Source organism: Mercurialis annua, linkage group LG3, assembly GCF_937616625.2.
Source record: "Mercurialis annua linkage group LG3, ddMerAnnu1.2, whole genome shotgun sequence".
In the NCBI taxonomy this organism is placed as follows: Eukaryota; Viridiplantae; Streptophyta; class Magnoliopsida; order Malpighiales; family Euphorbiaceae; genus Mercurialis; species Mercurialis annua.
Window position 1 is genome coordinate 1,671,356 of NC_065572.1, and position 16,144 is coordinate 1,687,499.

Here is a 16,144-nt window from a genome sequence, read left to right on the forward strand (position 1 = left end):
ACGCGGATGCGTTTAGGACTAAATTGTAAACTTTGAAAAGTTTAAGGGCTAAAATGTAAATTAGCCAATTGAGCCTCGAGAATAGAAATTAGAGGATTATTGACGGGAAATAATAATTTTAGAGTTGTATTATTTATTTGAATATAAATAATACGTACGTAATTGAGTTAAAGTAAATAATTAATCGATAAGTTAAAATAGAAAGTTTTAAAGAGAATTGGTTTAAGTTAAAGAAATGAAGGACTAAAGTTGCTAATTAACCAAATATATATATATGAAAGAGATGAGCAGAATGCTCCAGAACCCCATCAGCTCTATTCTTTTCATTTCCTTCGTTGTTTTCGTACGGTTCGCCGCTCGATCTCCGTTTCTCGTCCGTTTCCGACGTTCTATAGCTCGAATTGATCGTATTCCAGAGGCGAATCACGGTAAGCTTGACGTATTCTCGTTTAAACGGATATATTTTGAGTTATGTCGAGTTAAAGTTTTAGGCCACGAAACGATTTTATCGTTTTAATGGTTTTAGGATTGAGATATAGCGTTTTGATTATAGATTAAGCGTTTTGGATAAGTTTAGAGCGTTTTTACGCTAATAGCACGTAGGAACGCCCCGGAAAACGATTCCGGGGGTCGTGCACGAAAGTGCACGATCGTGCACACGAGGTGCACGAACGTGCACCATCAATGGTGCACGAACGTGCACCAAGGTGCACGAACGTGCACCAGCAGGACGTGCACGATCGTGCACCCCAATGCACGAACGTGCCCCGGATTTTTATACCTCAGCGATTCCGTTTTGATACTCCATTTATATTTACGTATTGAGGCTTAAAATCAATAGATTATCGATTAATTTAAGACGTTAACCTAATGAGGTTAAAAAGGGAATTGATTTAGAAATGATGTTCGATTTGTAAACGAGTTAGATACCGTTTATCGGAGTATACGTGGAAAGCACGACGGTTAATGAATTTATAATGTCACGTCTCGAGTCTAGAGTTAATCCTAGAATAGGATCCTGACGTGAGTCAATTATTTTAAAATAGTTTTAGATCCGGCAAGGCAAGGAGCCGATGGACCAGGAGCTCGGGGAGCTAGATGTTTCTGAGCACCGGCACCAGAGTGTTTTTGGAATAAGCGGTCACAGTGAGTTTATACGATTTGCTTTTAAAGTATTTATCTAAGCAATTATTTTATATTGCTTTATATTTGAATTGCATGTTTTATATGCGAAACACTTTTATGAATTGCGCATATGTTTGATTTGAAACCGGTATTGATCCGATGGAACGTGCTACCTATTGGGCGACAATAGGACTGTGTGATCACCAGTTTTGATATGACTCAGCTGGGAGCTGATGATGAATGTGAGATTTACGATTGGGTTATGATTTAGATACGCAGAGTGAACTCGGCTACGGTGTAGCCTGGAAGTCCCCGTATCTAGTGGCTGGGCCACCAGCGAGTTGGACTCGCAATTGATATTTATGATTGGGTTGATCGATTGATTATTAGTATGTTTGAGGATTAAGGTTTCATTCGGATCCTGTACTTGGCTGCACGAGGTTTGAACGCTATTGCATTGTTTTACGCTTTATGTTTTATATGGATACTTATTAGTAAATGTATAAACTCACTCAGTATATTCCCATATACTGACCCCTCACAGTCTTCCTTTCAGGTTAAAGCATTTTGAAGGACGGACTTCCTCCTTCTTGTTCTGGAAGTCCACAATAGTGAAAGGTCATGTTAAAGAACGTTTTCTTCGTAGAGCTGCAGTAGTCGGTAGATGTCTGTATGGGATGTAAGATTTATATTCAAACGGTTTATTTAAATGGGCAACTCTGATTTGAGATAAAAGTATATATACATTATAATTGTTTATAAAGAACGTATTTTAACCGTTGATTTCGTAACCAATTTCCATGAGTGGAATTGGTCAAGATGTTGATTAGAGATAGGGCAGAGCTAGACATGAGGTGTCGCTCGGTAAGACCCTAGTCTATAATAATGATTCGCAATGGTTTTCAGAAAGTAGTAAAGATGTTTTAGTATTTATAATAATAAAGTTTAAAAGGGTTTTCTGAAAATATTTTATATAATATATTTAATTCGCGAAAAAAAAATTCATAGCGGTTTTAGGCTTGCTACGGGTTCCGGAGCTACCACTCCCGTTCCCTAGCGCCGGTCTCGGCTCAATAATTTGGGTCGTGACAATTGCCAAAACTTAAAACAAAATCCCAACGCATATATGAGTATCCAGATGCATTTCATGAGACAAAAATGAAATCATCACTCTCTTATCACCGTACTTTCAAATTCATTACTTTTGATTTTTCAGAACTTTTAATTAAAACAAGCAGGACCCTAAAAGCTTAAAGCGAGGAGGATTTTCCACCATGGAAGCGTTTACAACAAGAAGTGCTGAAGAAGACGATCAGCCTCCATTTAGCTTGTAACAACTTCCTACGACAACAGCTCTTATTTTACAAGAGTATCAATTGCGAAACTACCACCTGTCGCCGACCAGCCACCACCGACCACTTCCAGTAGGACCAGAATCCACCATATAGAAATGAAGAAGAAGGTGGGGATAATTATACAATGCAATAGAAACATAGTAAGACATATATACCTTAGGTTGGGATAAAATAGGAATGATAAATATAAAGAGGTAAGGATGAAAATAATGTTTTAAAATTGAGGGATTTTTGCCAAAAAAAAAAAAAAGCTGGGTCACTAACATAAACTTTTGAGATTTTGGGTGATTTGGTGTAATTTTCTCAAGGATCATTTCGGTTCTTAAATTTGTGCGTCGGAGTCAAATTTACATCTATTTATAGGATAAATAGAATAAGGTACCTGCTCAGCTCGTCCAGACCCTTCTCTTAAGGCCGTGATTGGACATTATTATGTAGTTCCAAGCCCGACCTGAACCCAAACTCAAAAAAGCCCATTATTTATGACGAGCTCAGATTTTTTTTACAATTTCTCATATAAATACGAAAAAGTATAATATAAACCCGGATATATAGAGGTAGTAGTCAGGTTCGGATAGTATATACAAAGTTTGGGTAAGCTTGGACCTTGCTTGGGCTTATATAAAAATTAATAAAGTCCATCAAACCCGGTCCGAGCCCAACCCGTAAGCAGGTCTAGAGTCGATTAGCTCACACTCAAGATAGCTTAATTAGTTAAGAGTAATATTCTCTATTTTAAAATTATTAAAAATAAAATATTGCAAATTGAATAAATTTAAAAACCAAGATTATCTAATTTTATGTTGTCCTAAACATAGAAAATATTAATTTCATTAATTGAACAGGCTAAGCAAATTATTTGATCCTGAACTGTAAATTTTGGAATCATGTTGACCCTTTGCTCTTTCAGAATCCAATGGATTATTTTGTAAATCATAAGTAAATGAATGTTTCCAGTTATCAATCTTCTATGAGCATTAATTTATTTTTTTTTATTTCATTAAATTGACAATTAATTTCTTGTTATCGATAAAAGACCGCCTTTTCTGTCAGCTTATGATTAATTTAATTTGAATTGACAATTAAATTTTAATTTAAACTTAGGATTAGAAGGAGGACCCTGCTATAGCTTTCATAACACATCAGATACACGTAAAGAACTTATCCTACAAGTAGAAATACTTATTAGTAAGCCTTTCTCATTATTAGGTTTATTGCGCTCCCTTCATCAACTAAGATCCTTTCAACATTCCAGTGTTTGATGATCATAGCCACTACCAGGGCCTCGTTGTGTTCTTATGCTATTCTCCCGAAATCCTCCCCGTCGAAAATCACCGGTAGTGGAATTGAGGATTCTACTGATTTTCTTTTTCTCCCTTGCGATATGTTCCTTGCTTTGTCTTTCAGGTTCATTCCTTCAGAAGTCATCTTCCTCAATGAAATTTGTTTTGAGTTCAGAAAAGCTCCTTCGAATTTGAAGTTAAGTTAAGCTTTTCCTACAGACGGCGCCAATTGATGGAGTCTGCTTTCTGAACCGGTGAATGAGACCTGAAAAACAGGATAGAAGCTAACCGGAATGTGGTTGTTCGATTAATTCTCCGATATCAAAGTCAGTTTAGAGCTTTCAGCAGCGTTTTGAGTATGTGAATGTAATTGTGTTTCTAGGCATACCTCATTCTCCTTTTATAGTAGATGAATGCATACCTTGTAGAGTTATAGTAGGTAAGTGAATCCTACTTTGTAGGGATTGAGCCTACTTTGTAGGGATTCATCCTGATTTGGCGTGATCTACCTTATTCAGACATGAGTCCTATTTAGGAACGTCTTTCTAAATAGTCTCGTCTTCCTAAGATAGAGCTTATCTTTCCAAGTTGGAGATTGTGTCCAAATGGGAAGATACTTCGAGACATCATAGTAGATTCGACGATCTGTCCGAATCCTGGATTAACGCGCTTTGGGCAGATCCTAAGGGATTCGGTCTTTGTCTTATTGAATGATTCATCGACGGATCCTATGGATTCAGCCGTCTTCCTTATATAATCAGGTCTTCCATTATGAGTTCGGTATCACCTGAGAATGGATCTCCTGTGACTCGGCTCCATTGTATTTAGTGTAGGATTCGGTATCCATCAATAATTTAAAGGCAAAATAATCAATTCCACTTAATATTTTTTTTTGACGCTACTTAATAAAAATTAAAAAATTAATTTTTTAAAATTTGGATAGAAAAAAATAAAATATTGATATATTCTTGAATTCTATATAATGTATAGAAAAGTTAGTGCAAACCCAGCTTTTTAAACTAATTCTACTGATATTTCTGTTAGAATAAGAGCTTAGTTGTACATATTTTAAAATTGTTAGGGTTAAATGGCATACAATTTAAGTACATAGACTTAAAAATATTTCAACTAAAATATAAGGGCATATCATATCTTGTATCAATATAAAAAGATCCCTGTCTTGCCAAACTTTAAAGCTAGCAGCTAAGTGTTTTTCTGTGAATCGTTATACTGCCAAGGCAATAAGAAAAAAATCAGAAGTTCAAATTTATTTTAAAGCATGAGTAACGAAGGAGAAGAGGCTACTGGCCGGCGTATTTCCGTGACTGAACACCGAAAAAAATTGCTCCAACACAAGGAGATGGAGTCTAGAGTTCGAACCTGTTAGTCAGTTAAATTCTTCGATCTATTAATTTTTTTTATTGTTTTGTAGTAATCGTTGCATCTCTAATTTAACCTAAAAAAATAGGTTAGATTTTATTAGTTATGATTTGCCATAAACTAGATTGAATTGCTTGATGCAGTTAATTTGACGAAATTTTGTAGAAAGGGTTTAATTTTTTGCGTGTTAATATTATACATTTGTTTTAAAATTTAAATAAATACATTAACTGCTGTAGACTTGTAGCTAAAAGACTTCTTCTGCTTGGGTGTGTTAATATGCTTTCAATGTCTGTTATGAAATCGTATAGTATGTGGTTATTGCATTGACGTTTGCTCATTATGCTAATAAATGTGGGTTTTTTTGGTAGTGAGGGAGAACTTGAGGAATGCAAAGAAGGAGTTCAATAAGACAAAGGATGATTTGAAGTCTCTTCAAAGTGTTGGTCAGATTATAGGAGAAGTTCTCCGACCTCTCGACAATGAACGGTGCAAGTTCTCCCAATTTCCCTACATTCATACATTTTTGCGCATTGTTGATTCTGTGTACGTGCAATCTTTGCACTTTTGGTTGCTTCAAAATGTTGCAACTTTAGAATGGTTTAGTGACTGGAAATTTTCATGATTCTTGTGACCTAGGTTATGCTTACATTCATATGCCTTTTTTTCTTATAGTTTATCCATTTCATAGAGTACAATTAGCATAAATGTTGCCTCTTGCAGTCTTTGGTTCTGCATCTCATTTAATTATTTTCTCCTTTGTTTGGTTTCTATGCTTGTAGGACTTAGTTTATGGACACAAAGTAATGTTTTTTTTTTATGTTTCAGTGATTGTTAAAGCAAGTAGTGGACCCCGTTATGTGGTTGGGTGCCGCAGCAAAGTGGACAAGGAAAAACTAATTGCAGGAACTAGGGTTGTTCTTGACATGACAACACTCACAATCATGTGAGCTCTTCCACGGGAAGTAAGTTATTTGGAAGAGTGACCGAGAGCTGGAAAATTGTTCTGGTTAATGGAATTTATTTCCCCCTAAGCAGCACAGTTGTATTTGAATTATTTATTTCTTATTATAAGATGTGTGGTATCTAGCAATTTGTGGCTTTTGCTTACAAGTTGATCCAGTTGTTTATAATATGTTGCATGAAGATCCTGGCAACGTCAGCTACTCGGCCGTGGGTGGTTTATCTGACCAAATCAGAGATTTGAGGGAGTCCATTGAGCTACCTCTGATGAACCCTGAGCTTTTCCTCAGAGTTGGAATTAAACCTCCCAAGGTGATAAATGGTTCTTTGTGTTTTTTGCATTAGATAACTTTTTGGCATTCATGTCCATGAGGATAAAGTAGTTGATATTTCTCTAAAGCTCTTGTCCTCTCTGCTTTAGGGTATTCTTCTTTATGGCCCTCATGGTACTGGAAAGACGCTATTGGCCAGGGCTATCGCAAGTAACATAGATGCCAACTTCTTAAAGGTCAATGTGTTTTCCTTTAACAAGCATCCTTCCCTTATTTTTGGCTCCTGTTAACATTTACTTTACATCTGAATGAAGGTTGTTTCAAGTGCCATTATTGATAAATACATTGGCGAAAGTGCTAGGTTGATTCGAGAAACGTTTGGACATGCACGTGATCACCAAGTAAGTATCCTGGTTTTTTCTAATCTTGCTATTCCTGTGTGGTTCATGGCTCCACTGAATTTTTAAATTAATTTTCTTTTTCTTTTGTAGCCCTGCATCATTTTTATGGATGAGATTGATGTCATTGTTGGACGCCGTTTTAGTGAGGGTACAAGCGCAGATCGTGAAATTCAAAGAACTCTAATGGAGTTACTTAATCAACTTGACGGGTTTGATCAGCTTGAGAAGGTATTTTTTAGTTTACATATTATAACCCAACCTGGCATTTTTATTTCCTTCATAGTTTCGCACATAAGCAGTGGAGATTTTTCATTTTGGTTGGCTGTTCTTTCGGAAGTATATCTCTGTTTGTCTACTTGTAATCATTTTGCATATACATCTGTTGTCCCTGTTAAAGCGAAATCCATTAGCAAAAGCACAAAAGTTGAGCCAAATAATACCTGCATGAATTCACTTATATGGCTAATTTATATGCATTTGCAAATGAAACTTTTATTGCTGCAACAGTTTGATGGGGGTATTAAGAATGGTCTATCTGTGAATGTGAGTACATCTAGACATTTATGTCGATATAAAAGGCATGCTTCTGGACAATCCCTGATAATTCGAGTTCTTTAACGCCACTGAAATGTGTTCTGCTGGGCTCTAAAAAATGGGGTCTCTTCTCATAAAATGTGTATCCATAGCTCGTTTTTAAGCTTTGGAGCTTTAAAAATTATAGGGTTTGATTGTTTTAAGTGTAAAATTGTGTCTGTCATGTTCCGGTCAGCATGTACTACCTTTGGCAACTTCTATATAGTAATTTCTTAAGATAAAATAAATTTATGCTCGTCTATCTATAATAGGTTAAAATGATAATGGCAACAAACCGACCTGATGTGCTCGATCCTGCACTTCTTCGTCCGGGAAGATTAGACAGAAAAATAGAGATTCCGTTGCCAAATGAACAATCGAGAATGGAAATCCTGAAAATTCATGCTGCTAGCATTGCCAAGCATGAGGAGATTGACTATGAGGTTGTTGTGAAACTTGCGGAGGTAAGTAAAATGGCTTTGCATGTTGGATACATTTACTGAGGCTTTATTGTTAATGTTTTTCTTATAACTATAACATGGCTTTAATGGAGATGATCTCCGCAATGTTTGCACAGAATCTGGAATGTCAGCAATTCGTGCAGAACGTGATTATGTTATCCATGAAGATTTTATGAAGGTAATAAATTTTTTTACAACACAATGAATTTACCTCCATTTGGTGCCTATATTACATGGAAATGGAAACGCTGAAACAAAAAACTGGCAAACTGATGATTTTGTATAAGAATAGCTTGTCAACAAGTTCTGGCGTTTTTGGAAGTGAAAAAAAAAAGCCAAAACGGAGGATTCAATACTTTCTGTACACCATAGCTTGGTACTCTATGACGAGATTGTTAACCACTTATTTATTTACTCGCATAATAATTTTGTGTTGTGGTGTTTTGGCGTTGTTACAGGCCGTAAGGAAGCGTAACGAGGCAAAAAAGCTTGAATCAAGTGCACATTATAATGCCGATTTTGGGAAGGAATAGAAGGCTATATTTAAGAGCCATGAAGGTGGTGCATTTGTTTTAATATATTTGTATCATTTCTTTATGTTTTTTAATTTTAGGCATGTATGAATATTTCAGAAACATGAATTCCACTTTTAAAATGTGTGTTGCACACCTTATAAGAAGATAGCCATTGGAAATTATTTCTTAAGCGTGTCAGCTATCACAAGTTAGTTATAAATAAATATGTAAGATCAAAGAAGTAACATATAAATTCAAACTGAATATAGTTGTCCCATAATTTTATCATTATTCACCAAGTGTATTAGTTATAACTAGGGTATTGTAATCTATTAAAAGTGAATTGAATTGAAGTTTTTTCATCGTGTTGAACTAAATGTAAGAGGAAATATAATATCCAAATTGAATTGAACCGAGTCAATAAGTTCAATATAATGCTCAAGCTAAATTGAATATAAAAACTAATTTTGTTCATTTATTAATTAAGATAAAATTTTTAGTTCGATTTAATTTTTGTAAATCCTAATTATATAACCATAATATACTTGATTGGCAAAAACAAATTCTCCTACTCATGTTTCTTCAAGTAATTACCCTAGAAGTTTTTAATGTGTATTCCCAATTTAATTCTGATACATAAGAATTCACCTTTTTTTATCATTATTATGTTTTTTCTCCCCCTTATTTTTTGGCTTAACCATCCAAAAGCATTCTATTTTTGTTTGTTTATGGTCTTCTTTTTTAAAATCTTCAACTTTAACCATTTTTTAATTTTTAGTTTTAATTGTAGTAATTTGTTCAAATTGGAGTAGAATAAAAGTTTAAATATATTTATATTGTTTCACATTGTTCTAATTTTTCTTTTTATCATAAAAAATTTCAAACATCAAACCATACTAAATGATACATTTGAATCTTTTTCAACTCGATTTTAAACAAATGGCTACAATTAAAACTGAAAATTGAGATATAGGCTAAAATTGAAATTTTAAAAGGTTGAGCCACAAATAAAAACAGTAAAAATAGTGAGGTATTGTTGGTTTTTTGCCCTAAAGATATATATATATATCACACCAGATGGTAAATTTAAGTTTTTAGATATCACTGATATATTAAGAAGAGTTGAGATTTTTGGTTTGAGTTCCTCCTCCTCGCGGTAGAGGCAGTGGCGGATCCAGGAATTTTTTCCAGCCCGGGCTAAATAAATTTATCTGCATAAAATTTATATTAATAAAAATATAGATAATAAATATTATCTACATTAGTTTCGATCAATACGAGGCAATTGCATTCTCCGCGTCTGCATAACTTGAAAGCATTGTAAAATGGGCTTTATCAATTCTCAAAAAATTTGCTTTCTCAATTTAACATGATAAATTTTCCCTCAAAAACTCATCCCCATTTTGTTACACAAATCAATTTTCATAGTATTCATTGTTGAAAATGCTCTTTCAACTGAAACAGATGCAACTGTTATATCAATGCTAATTTTATCAATTGACAAATATTCTGTTAAACTATGTACTTCTCTGTTTCAATCAGTTTCTTGCAAGTTGTCCGATTCCCACAAGTTCAATAAAATCATCATTTTGCCTCACATCATGTATCTATATATCCAATTGATCGCTCAACATTATCAAATTAAATGCAGAATTTCTTTGGATAAAACTCGGCTAGACGACACATAACTTCAATTGAATCATTTTTAATTATTTTTCATCATGTTTTTTTATTTAATATTCACAAAAAATCTACACAATAAAATTCATCAATTATTTATCAAAAAATAAAATAAAATAACAATAATTTAGAATAACCGTTGTAGTCTGATCACTTCTTTGATTTTGCACGAATGCATCAAGTTACAAACCTAAAAAAATAGAATTGAATATAATTAACATAATAAAACAAATAAATAGACTAAATTAATTCATATAAATAAAATTTTAAAAGAAAAAGACTAACTTAAAATTGGAGGTTAATTGATTTTGAAGGAGAATTAAAAATTAGAAAAATAAGGTTAGAAATTTTAAAAATTAGACTATAAATTTTAAAATCTAAGTTGGAGAATTTGATTGAATAATCTAGAGAATAATAAAAATTTGGGGGAACTAATTAAAGATTTGAATAAGAATTAGCTAAATTAAAGGTAATTGAAAGATTAAATTGAAGGATTAAAGTGAGAAGTTGTCAATTTTGAAAGTGGAGAGTTGTAAATTGAAATTGGCTGAGAAGGATTAAATGCATCAGTTTGTTTTCATTTGTGTAAAATTGCAGGGGCCAATTTGCCCCTTTTCTTTTTAATTTTAAAAAGAGGCAAAAACAAATGGGCCCATGTCGGTTTGGCCTCTTGAAATTGCAAAAAGAAAAGGGATCAAACGACGCATCGTTTGGTCCCTTTAAAAAAAGAAAACCGGAAGGCTTAGTCTTCTCTTCTTCCTCGCAGACCCTATTTTCTAGACCTCAGCCTCCATTTTTTTTGCCGGCAGCCATGGCTGACTTTTAGAAGATCAGCGTCGGTCCTCCAAACCTTCGGCGGCAGCCCGTGCTTCAGCCTACCCGAGCCTGAAGGTAGATCCGCCCCTGGGTAGAGGGCGGTGTCGTTTCATAAGCTAAACAAACGTATTTGTTTATAGTAATTGCAAATTCCGACGGTGACCCAACTCGCAAGTCAGCATCGGTAGTTGATAAAACTTTTGGATTTGGTAATAAGAAAAGGGAAAAAGAGGACCATGAGCACTGAAGAAGATGTCGCACGCCGTAGAACTGCGATTGCCGATTACCGCAAAAAGCTACTCCAGCACAAAGAATTTGAGTCTAGAGTACGCACTGGTTAGTCAAATCCAGCTCCGGATGTTTAATCCATCTTTTCTGGTAGATTTTAGGTTTTATAAGTAAGCTGACACGCTGTTAACAAGAGATTTCGAGATTGAAAATTAGGGTTCTCAATTTTGAATTAAATGCTTGTTAGATTGGTTTTTATATATTTAATTATGATTATGATCGATAATCACAATACCGCGCGCTTTTTATGTTTATACTCAAATGGCTGGTTTTTGTAACTTGTTTTGCTCATCGGTTAAAACTGTGAGCTCTTGAATTGTGTGTAATTTTTTTTTTGTTCTGTTGTTTTGAAAAATTGGATATTTTTGTAGAAATTGGAGCTTTAATTTTGAGGTTATGTTGTTACAGTGAGGGAAAATTTGAGATCTGCAAAGAAAGAGTTTAACAAGACCGAGGATGATTTGAAATCTCTTCAAAGTGTTGGTCAGATCATTGGAGAAGTACTCCGATCTCTTGACAATGAACGCTGTAAGTTTATCAGAATTCTTCTTTTGTTATTTCTTATGAATTTTTACATGTATGTTTCAATTGCATGTTTTAATTAGGTGTGGTTTATAAATGCGTCTACTATACATGATTTTTATCTCTTTTCTTAGCAATTACATTGTAAATGTGGCACTAGGAGTTCTTTTGATTTCAAATTTTTCTCTTGATTCCCAATTTCTTGCTCTAGAAATTGTGTTTTAAGGCATAATGGGCGAGCAAAGCATAATATAGCGGTTATTGTTATTTCCATTATGTTTCAGTGATTGTTAAAGCAAGCAGTGGACCTCGGTATGTGGTTGGTTGCCGCAGCAAGGTGGATAAGGAAAAACTAGTTCAAGGAACTAGAGTCGTTCTTGATATGACAACACTTACAATTATGCGTGCTCTTCCACGCGAGGCGAGTTATTTGTTTTCAGGCTGCTGTCACTTATTTACAATTTTCTTTTTCTGTTTGAGCTTCATGCTGGTTATATAACTCACCACGTCTTATCTTTTTGTGCCATGGGCTTACAGGTAGATCCAGTTGTTTATAATATGCTGCATGAAGATCCTGGTAATGTCAGCTATTCAGCTGTGGGTGGTCTATCTGATCAAATTAGAGAATTGAGGGAATCTATTGAGCTACCTCTTATGAACCCTGAGCTTTTCATCAGAGTGGGGATTAAACCTCCCAAGGTGATTATTTGGTCATTCCATTTATTTTGTATTTCTTGTTCTCTTCTCCCTTGTCCAAAGTCAATGAAGTTACTTAATGTGCTCCTCACAACTGCATATGCTCTGTGTTTCAGGGTGTCCTTTTATATGGACCTCCTGGTACTGGAAAGACATTATTGGCTAGGGCTATTGCGAGTAATATAGACGCTAACTTTTTGAAGGTAAATTATTATCTTACCAACTTATCCTTTATGTCTCCTGAATTCTGTTGACTGCAAGTGGTTCTCTAGTTTAACACATGCTTTTATTTTTGTGAAGGTTGTTTCAAGTGCCATTATTGATAAGTATATTGGAGAAAGTGCTAGGTTGATAAGGGAAATGTTTGGATATGCACGTGATCATCAGGTAAGAGTAATGGAACTTGGATTTGATTTTCTGTGGCATTCATACCTGATTCCACCAATAATGCTACTGATTGCTTCTGTTTGCCCAGCCCTGCATCATTTTCATGGATGAAATTGATGCCATTGGTGGACGCCGATTTAGTGAAGGAACAAGTGCTGATCGTGAAATTCAGAGAACACTAATGGAGTTACTTAACCAGCTCGATGGGTTTGATCAGCTTGGGAAGGTACTTTAGTCTATAAATTTAACCTTATCTAACATTGTTTACACTTGAAACATTTTCATTCGTGTAGTCTACTCTTTTATAGTAGGTGCGTGTTTGTCTACTTTCCATCATATTGCTTATACTTGATGCAGCACATGGTCTGTTTTTTCTGTTAAACTGAAGCCCAGTTATTTAGTAAAAGGCAAAAAAAAAACAAAGATTACCTTAATGAATTTTCTTCATTGGTAATTCATATTCCACAATACCATTCATTGTTCAGTATTTTGATGGGCAAGTTAAGAATGGTCTGGTTCTGAATACATTCGGCTATATATGCGATTAAATTTTTGCTTGTTTTTCATTTTCTGATACTTGGAGTTCTGTAGCTTCAATAAACTGCATTCTCTTGGGCCTCCAGAAAGAACATTTCTTCCTGCTAATAATTGTTTATTCATGACTATTGGTTAAGCTTTGCAGCTTCATAAAGTAGACTATTTAAGTACATTGAAGTGTTATTTTCTGCATGTCATGTGACCACTCTTCATGTAAACCCTCTTTTTCCCCCCTTTTGGCAACTTCCATATGGTAATCTTTATGATAAAATTTTATGTTTGTTTATGAATAATAGGTTAAAATGATAATGGCAACAAACCGACCTGACGTTCTCGATCCTGCACTTCTCCGCCCAGGGAGATTAGACAGAAAAATAGAGATTCCATTGCCAAATGAACAGTCAAGAATGGAAATTCTTAAGATTCATGCTGCTGGAATCGCAAAGCACGGGGAGATCGACTATGAAGCTGTTGTGAAACTTGCAGAGGTAAGCCAAATAATTGTTTTGTATGTTTTATACATTTACTAATCCGTATTAGTTATCTATATCTATACTATACTATAAAGCTGAGCTCTAATAAAATTTTCAACACCATTTTGACAAGTGGATTTCTATAATTTAGCCATGTGTACATTTTATCTCAAATCCACTTAAACTCCTATTTACTTTAGTGAATTAATCTATCTTAGACTGTACATTAACTCTCCCATAACTTCTAATTTTTCAAAACGTCTTCAACTTCTCATCTTCGAACCAAAGTACTCTTAATTTTCCAAAATATCTTCAACTTCTCATCTTCCATAGAGCAGTTACTTCAAAACCATCAAGCACTCTCTTAAGTAGCCATTATATCTTTAAAACTGATAAACAATCTTAAACATATAAATACCTACAATGGCGTGAGCTATATTCCACCAAAAAATTATCAAATCCTTAGCCCTCTATATAACAGCAAACTTTTCATTTTCAATAATTTCCTCTTGACCAATTTCCATCCAAACGTATTTAGCAGATTTTACTTAAAGAAGAGTCCCAACAAGAACTATTAACTCATGCCGCTCACACGAAATTTCACATATAAGATGGGTAGGAAATTACCAGTCTAGAACGTCAGTTTATTTCGAGTTGCATTGAAAGCCTCTCAATGCTAAAGCATGATTCTGACGAAGAAATATCCATATCTTTAGTTTCAGTTTGGTGGGCCTCAGCTTGAATCGTAAGCTGAGAGATGAAGACAATACTGTTTATTAATTAAGCTCATTCTCTATATATTCATTTTTATTTTACTTTGTTATGTGGGTTGTGAACTCCAAATATGTATATGTATTGCTATTATGTGTTCCTTCTGCTTACTGGTCTGCTATAGAAAAAGAATGATATAAAAGATGGGAAAAAGTAGATTAAAGTGACCTTCACTTATATGCTTTTTGATAAAATGAGGTTGAGATATTTGCTCACTCGCACTCTCTGTGCGTTTTTTATTTGCTGGAAAACTCAATGTTATTTAATTTTTCTTTATGCTAATGTGCTGCCATCTGAATTTTATGTCATAATGATGGACCCTCTAATATTGTTGATTATCCTATTCTGCTTAGTAGATCAACTAAAAGTGATGTTAAGCAACTTTTCTCATATTTGGTGGAAGAAACTTTAAGATTTATTGTCCTTAAATTTATGATTTTTTTTTATATTCAAATTATTCATTTTTTTCGTTGCGGTGACATGTTCTTTTTTTCCTGGTATGTTAGTCTCACTTATGAAACATTTTTTTCATTACTTTGTTGCGATATCTTTTAATCGACATTACAATATTTGTATTTTCAAAAGAATGGATCAAGGTAGCCAGTATTAAAAAAATATTAGTTACTGATAGAAAGTGTAAAGATTTTCTTCATATCTAAGGTCATTTTTAATTAATTATATTGTAATTTTCAAGTGTTAGGTTCACCATCATAAGGAAAGCATACTTCAAAATTCAATCACTTCTTTTGTAGGATATTGCATTGGATTGTCTTACTACGTTATGAAAACTTTCATTTAGTTTGGTGCTCTACAAAATATATTGATTCATGGGAAGTCTCGTTTGGAGTTTGAGCTACTTATCTAACAAATCAAGTTTGAGTTGATTATATAATACTATCAGCTAATTCAAGTATTTTATCAAATAACATAAAATGATTTTAAGATAATTTTACAAAAAAAAACATAGTAAATTATTCAATATCACCCGCGCAACGCGCGGGCATCGACCTAGTTACTTATAATATTCTTACAACTATCACAGGGTTTTAATGGAGCCGATCTTCGCAATGTTTGCACGGAAGCTGGAATGTCAGCAATTCGAGCAGAACGTGATTATGTCATTCATGAAGACTTTATGAAGGTAATTCTATGATTTCTATAACCAAAATGGATCTCATCTCTATCTATATGCTAATTTTCAAATATGGTAATAAGAAACTAAGTTTAGTTTATGTGCTTTCTAAAGTTTAATAATTGCATCGTGTGAAATTGAGATTGGTACAAACAAGGAACTAAGTTCAGATTACATGCTTTGTGCAATAAAGTTGCTGGATGTGCTCAAATACACATTTTCTTTTCAATTTTGCAGGCTGTGAGAAAGCTGAATGAGGCAAAGAAACTTGAATCTAGCGCGCACTATAATGCAGATTTTGGGAAGGAGTAGAAATGCTTTCTTTTGTTACCATGGAATGTGGGGCAATGCGTTTTATTTCTTTCAAATATTTATGATGCATTGTTTTCATTTTAATCATGTAGGACATATATTACAGTTTACAAACTTTTAAGCCATGGATTTTAACTCTTAAATTTTTAAAATTATTGTTCCTCTCGAGTCGTCTTCGAATGAGTTCCATTTGTTTCTGAAT

General features: G+C 34.1%; 1 protein-coding gene, 1 long non-coding RNA gene and 1 pseudogene across 2 annotated transcripts; all 3 read left to right on the forward strand.

Annotated features, from left to right (window-relative positions):
* Window positions 1-358: 358 nt before the first annotated feature.
* LOC126674192 (uncharacterized) lies at window positions 359-1,887 on the forward strand. The gene is made up of 3 exons (XR_007639465.1): window positions 359-428; window positions 1,047-1,146; window positions 1,670-1,887. It is a non-coding gene; the product is annotated as an uncharacterized LOC126674192 (long non-coding RNA).
* A 3,136-nt stretch (window positions 1,888-5,023) lies between these two features.
* Window positions 5,024-8,346, forward strand: LOC126674191 (26S proteasome regulatory subunit 10B homolog A-like; annotated as a pseudogene).
* Window positions 8,347-10,743: 2,397 nt separating this feature from the next.
* LOC126675077 (26S proteasome regulatory subunit S10B homolog B) lies at window positions 10,744-16,110 on the forward strand. Its single transcript, XM_056105138.1, has 10 exons — window positions 10,744-11,160; window positions 11,521-11,640; window positions 11,919-12,055; window positions 12,172-12,333; window positions 12,447-12,533; window positions 12,631-12,717; window positions 12,806-12,943; window positions 13,551-13,742; window positions 15,541-15,639; window positions 15,868-16,110. The coding sequence occupies exons 1-10, from the start codon at window positions 11,061-11,063 to the stop codon at window positions 15,940-15,942; spliced, it is 1,197 nt and encodes a 398-aa protein (XP_055961113.1). The 5' UTR covers window positions 10,744-11,060; the 3' UTR covers window positions 15,943-16,110.
* Window positions 16,111-16,144: the final 34 nt, after the last annotated feature.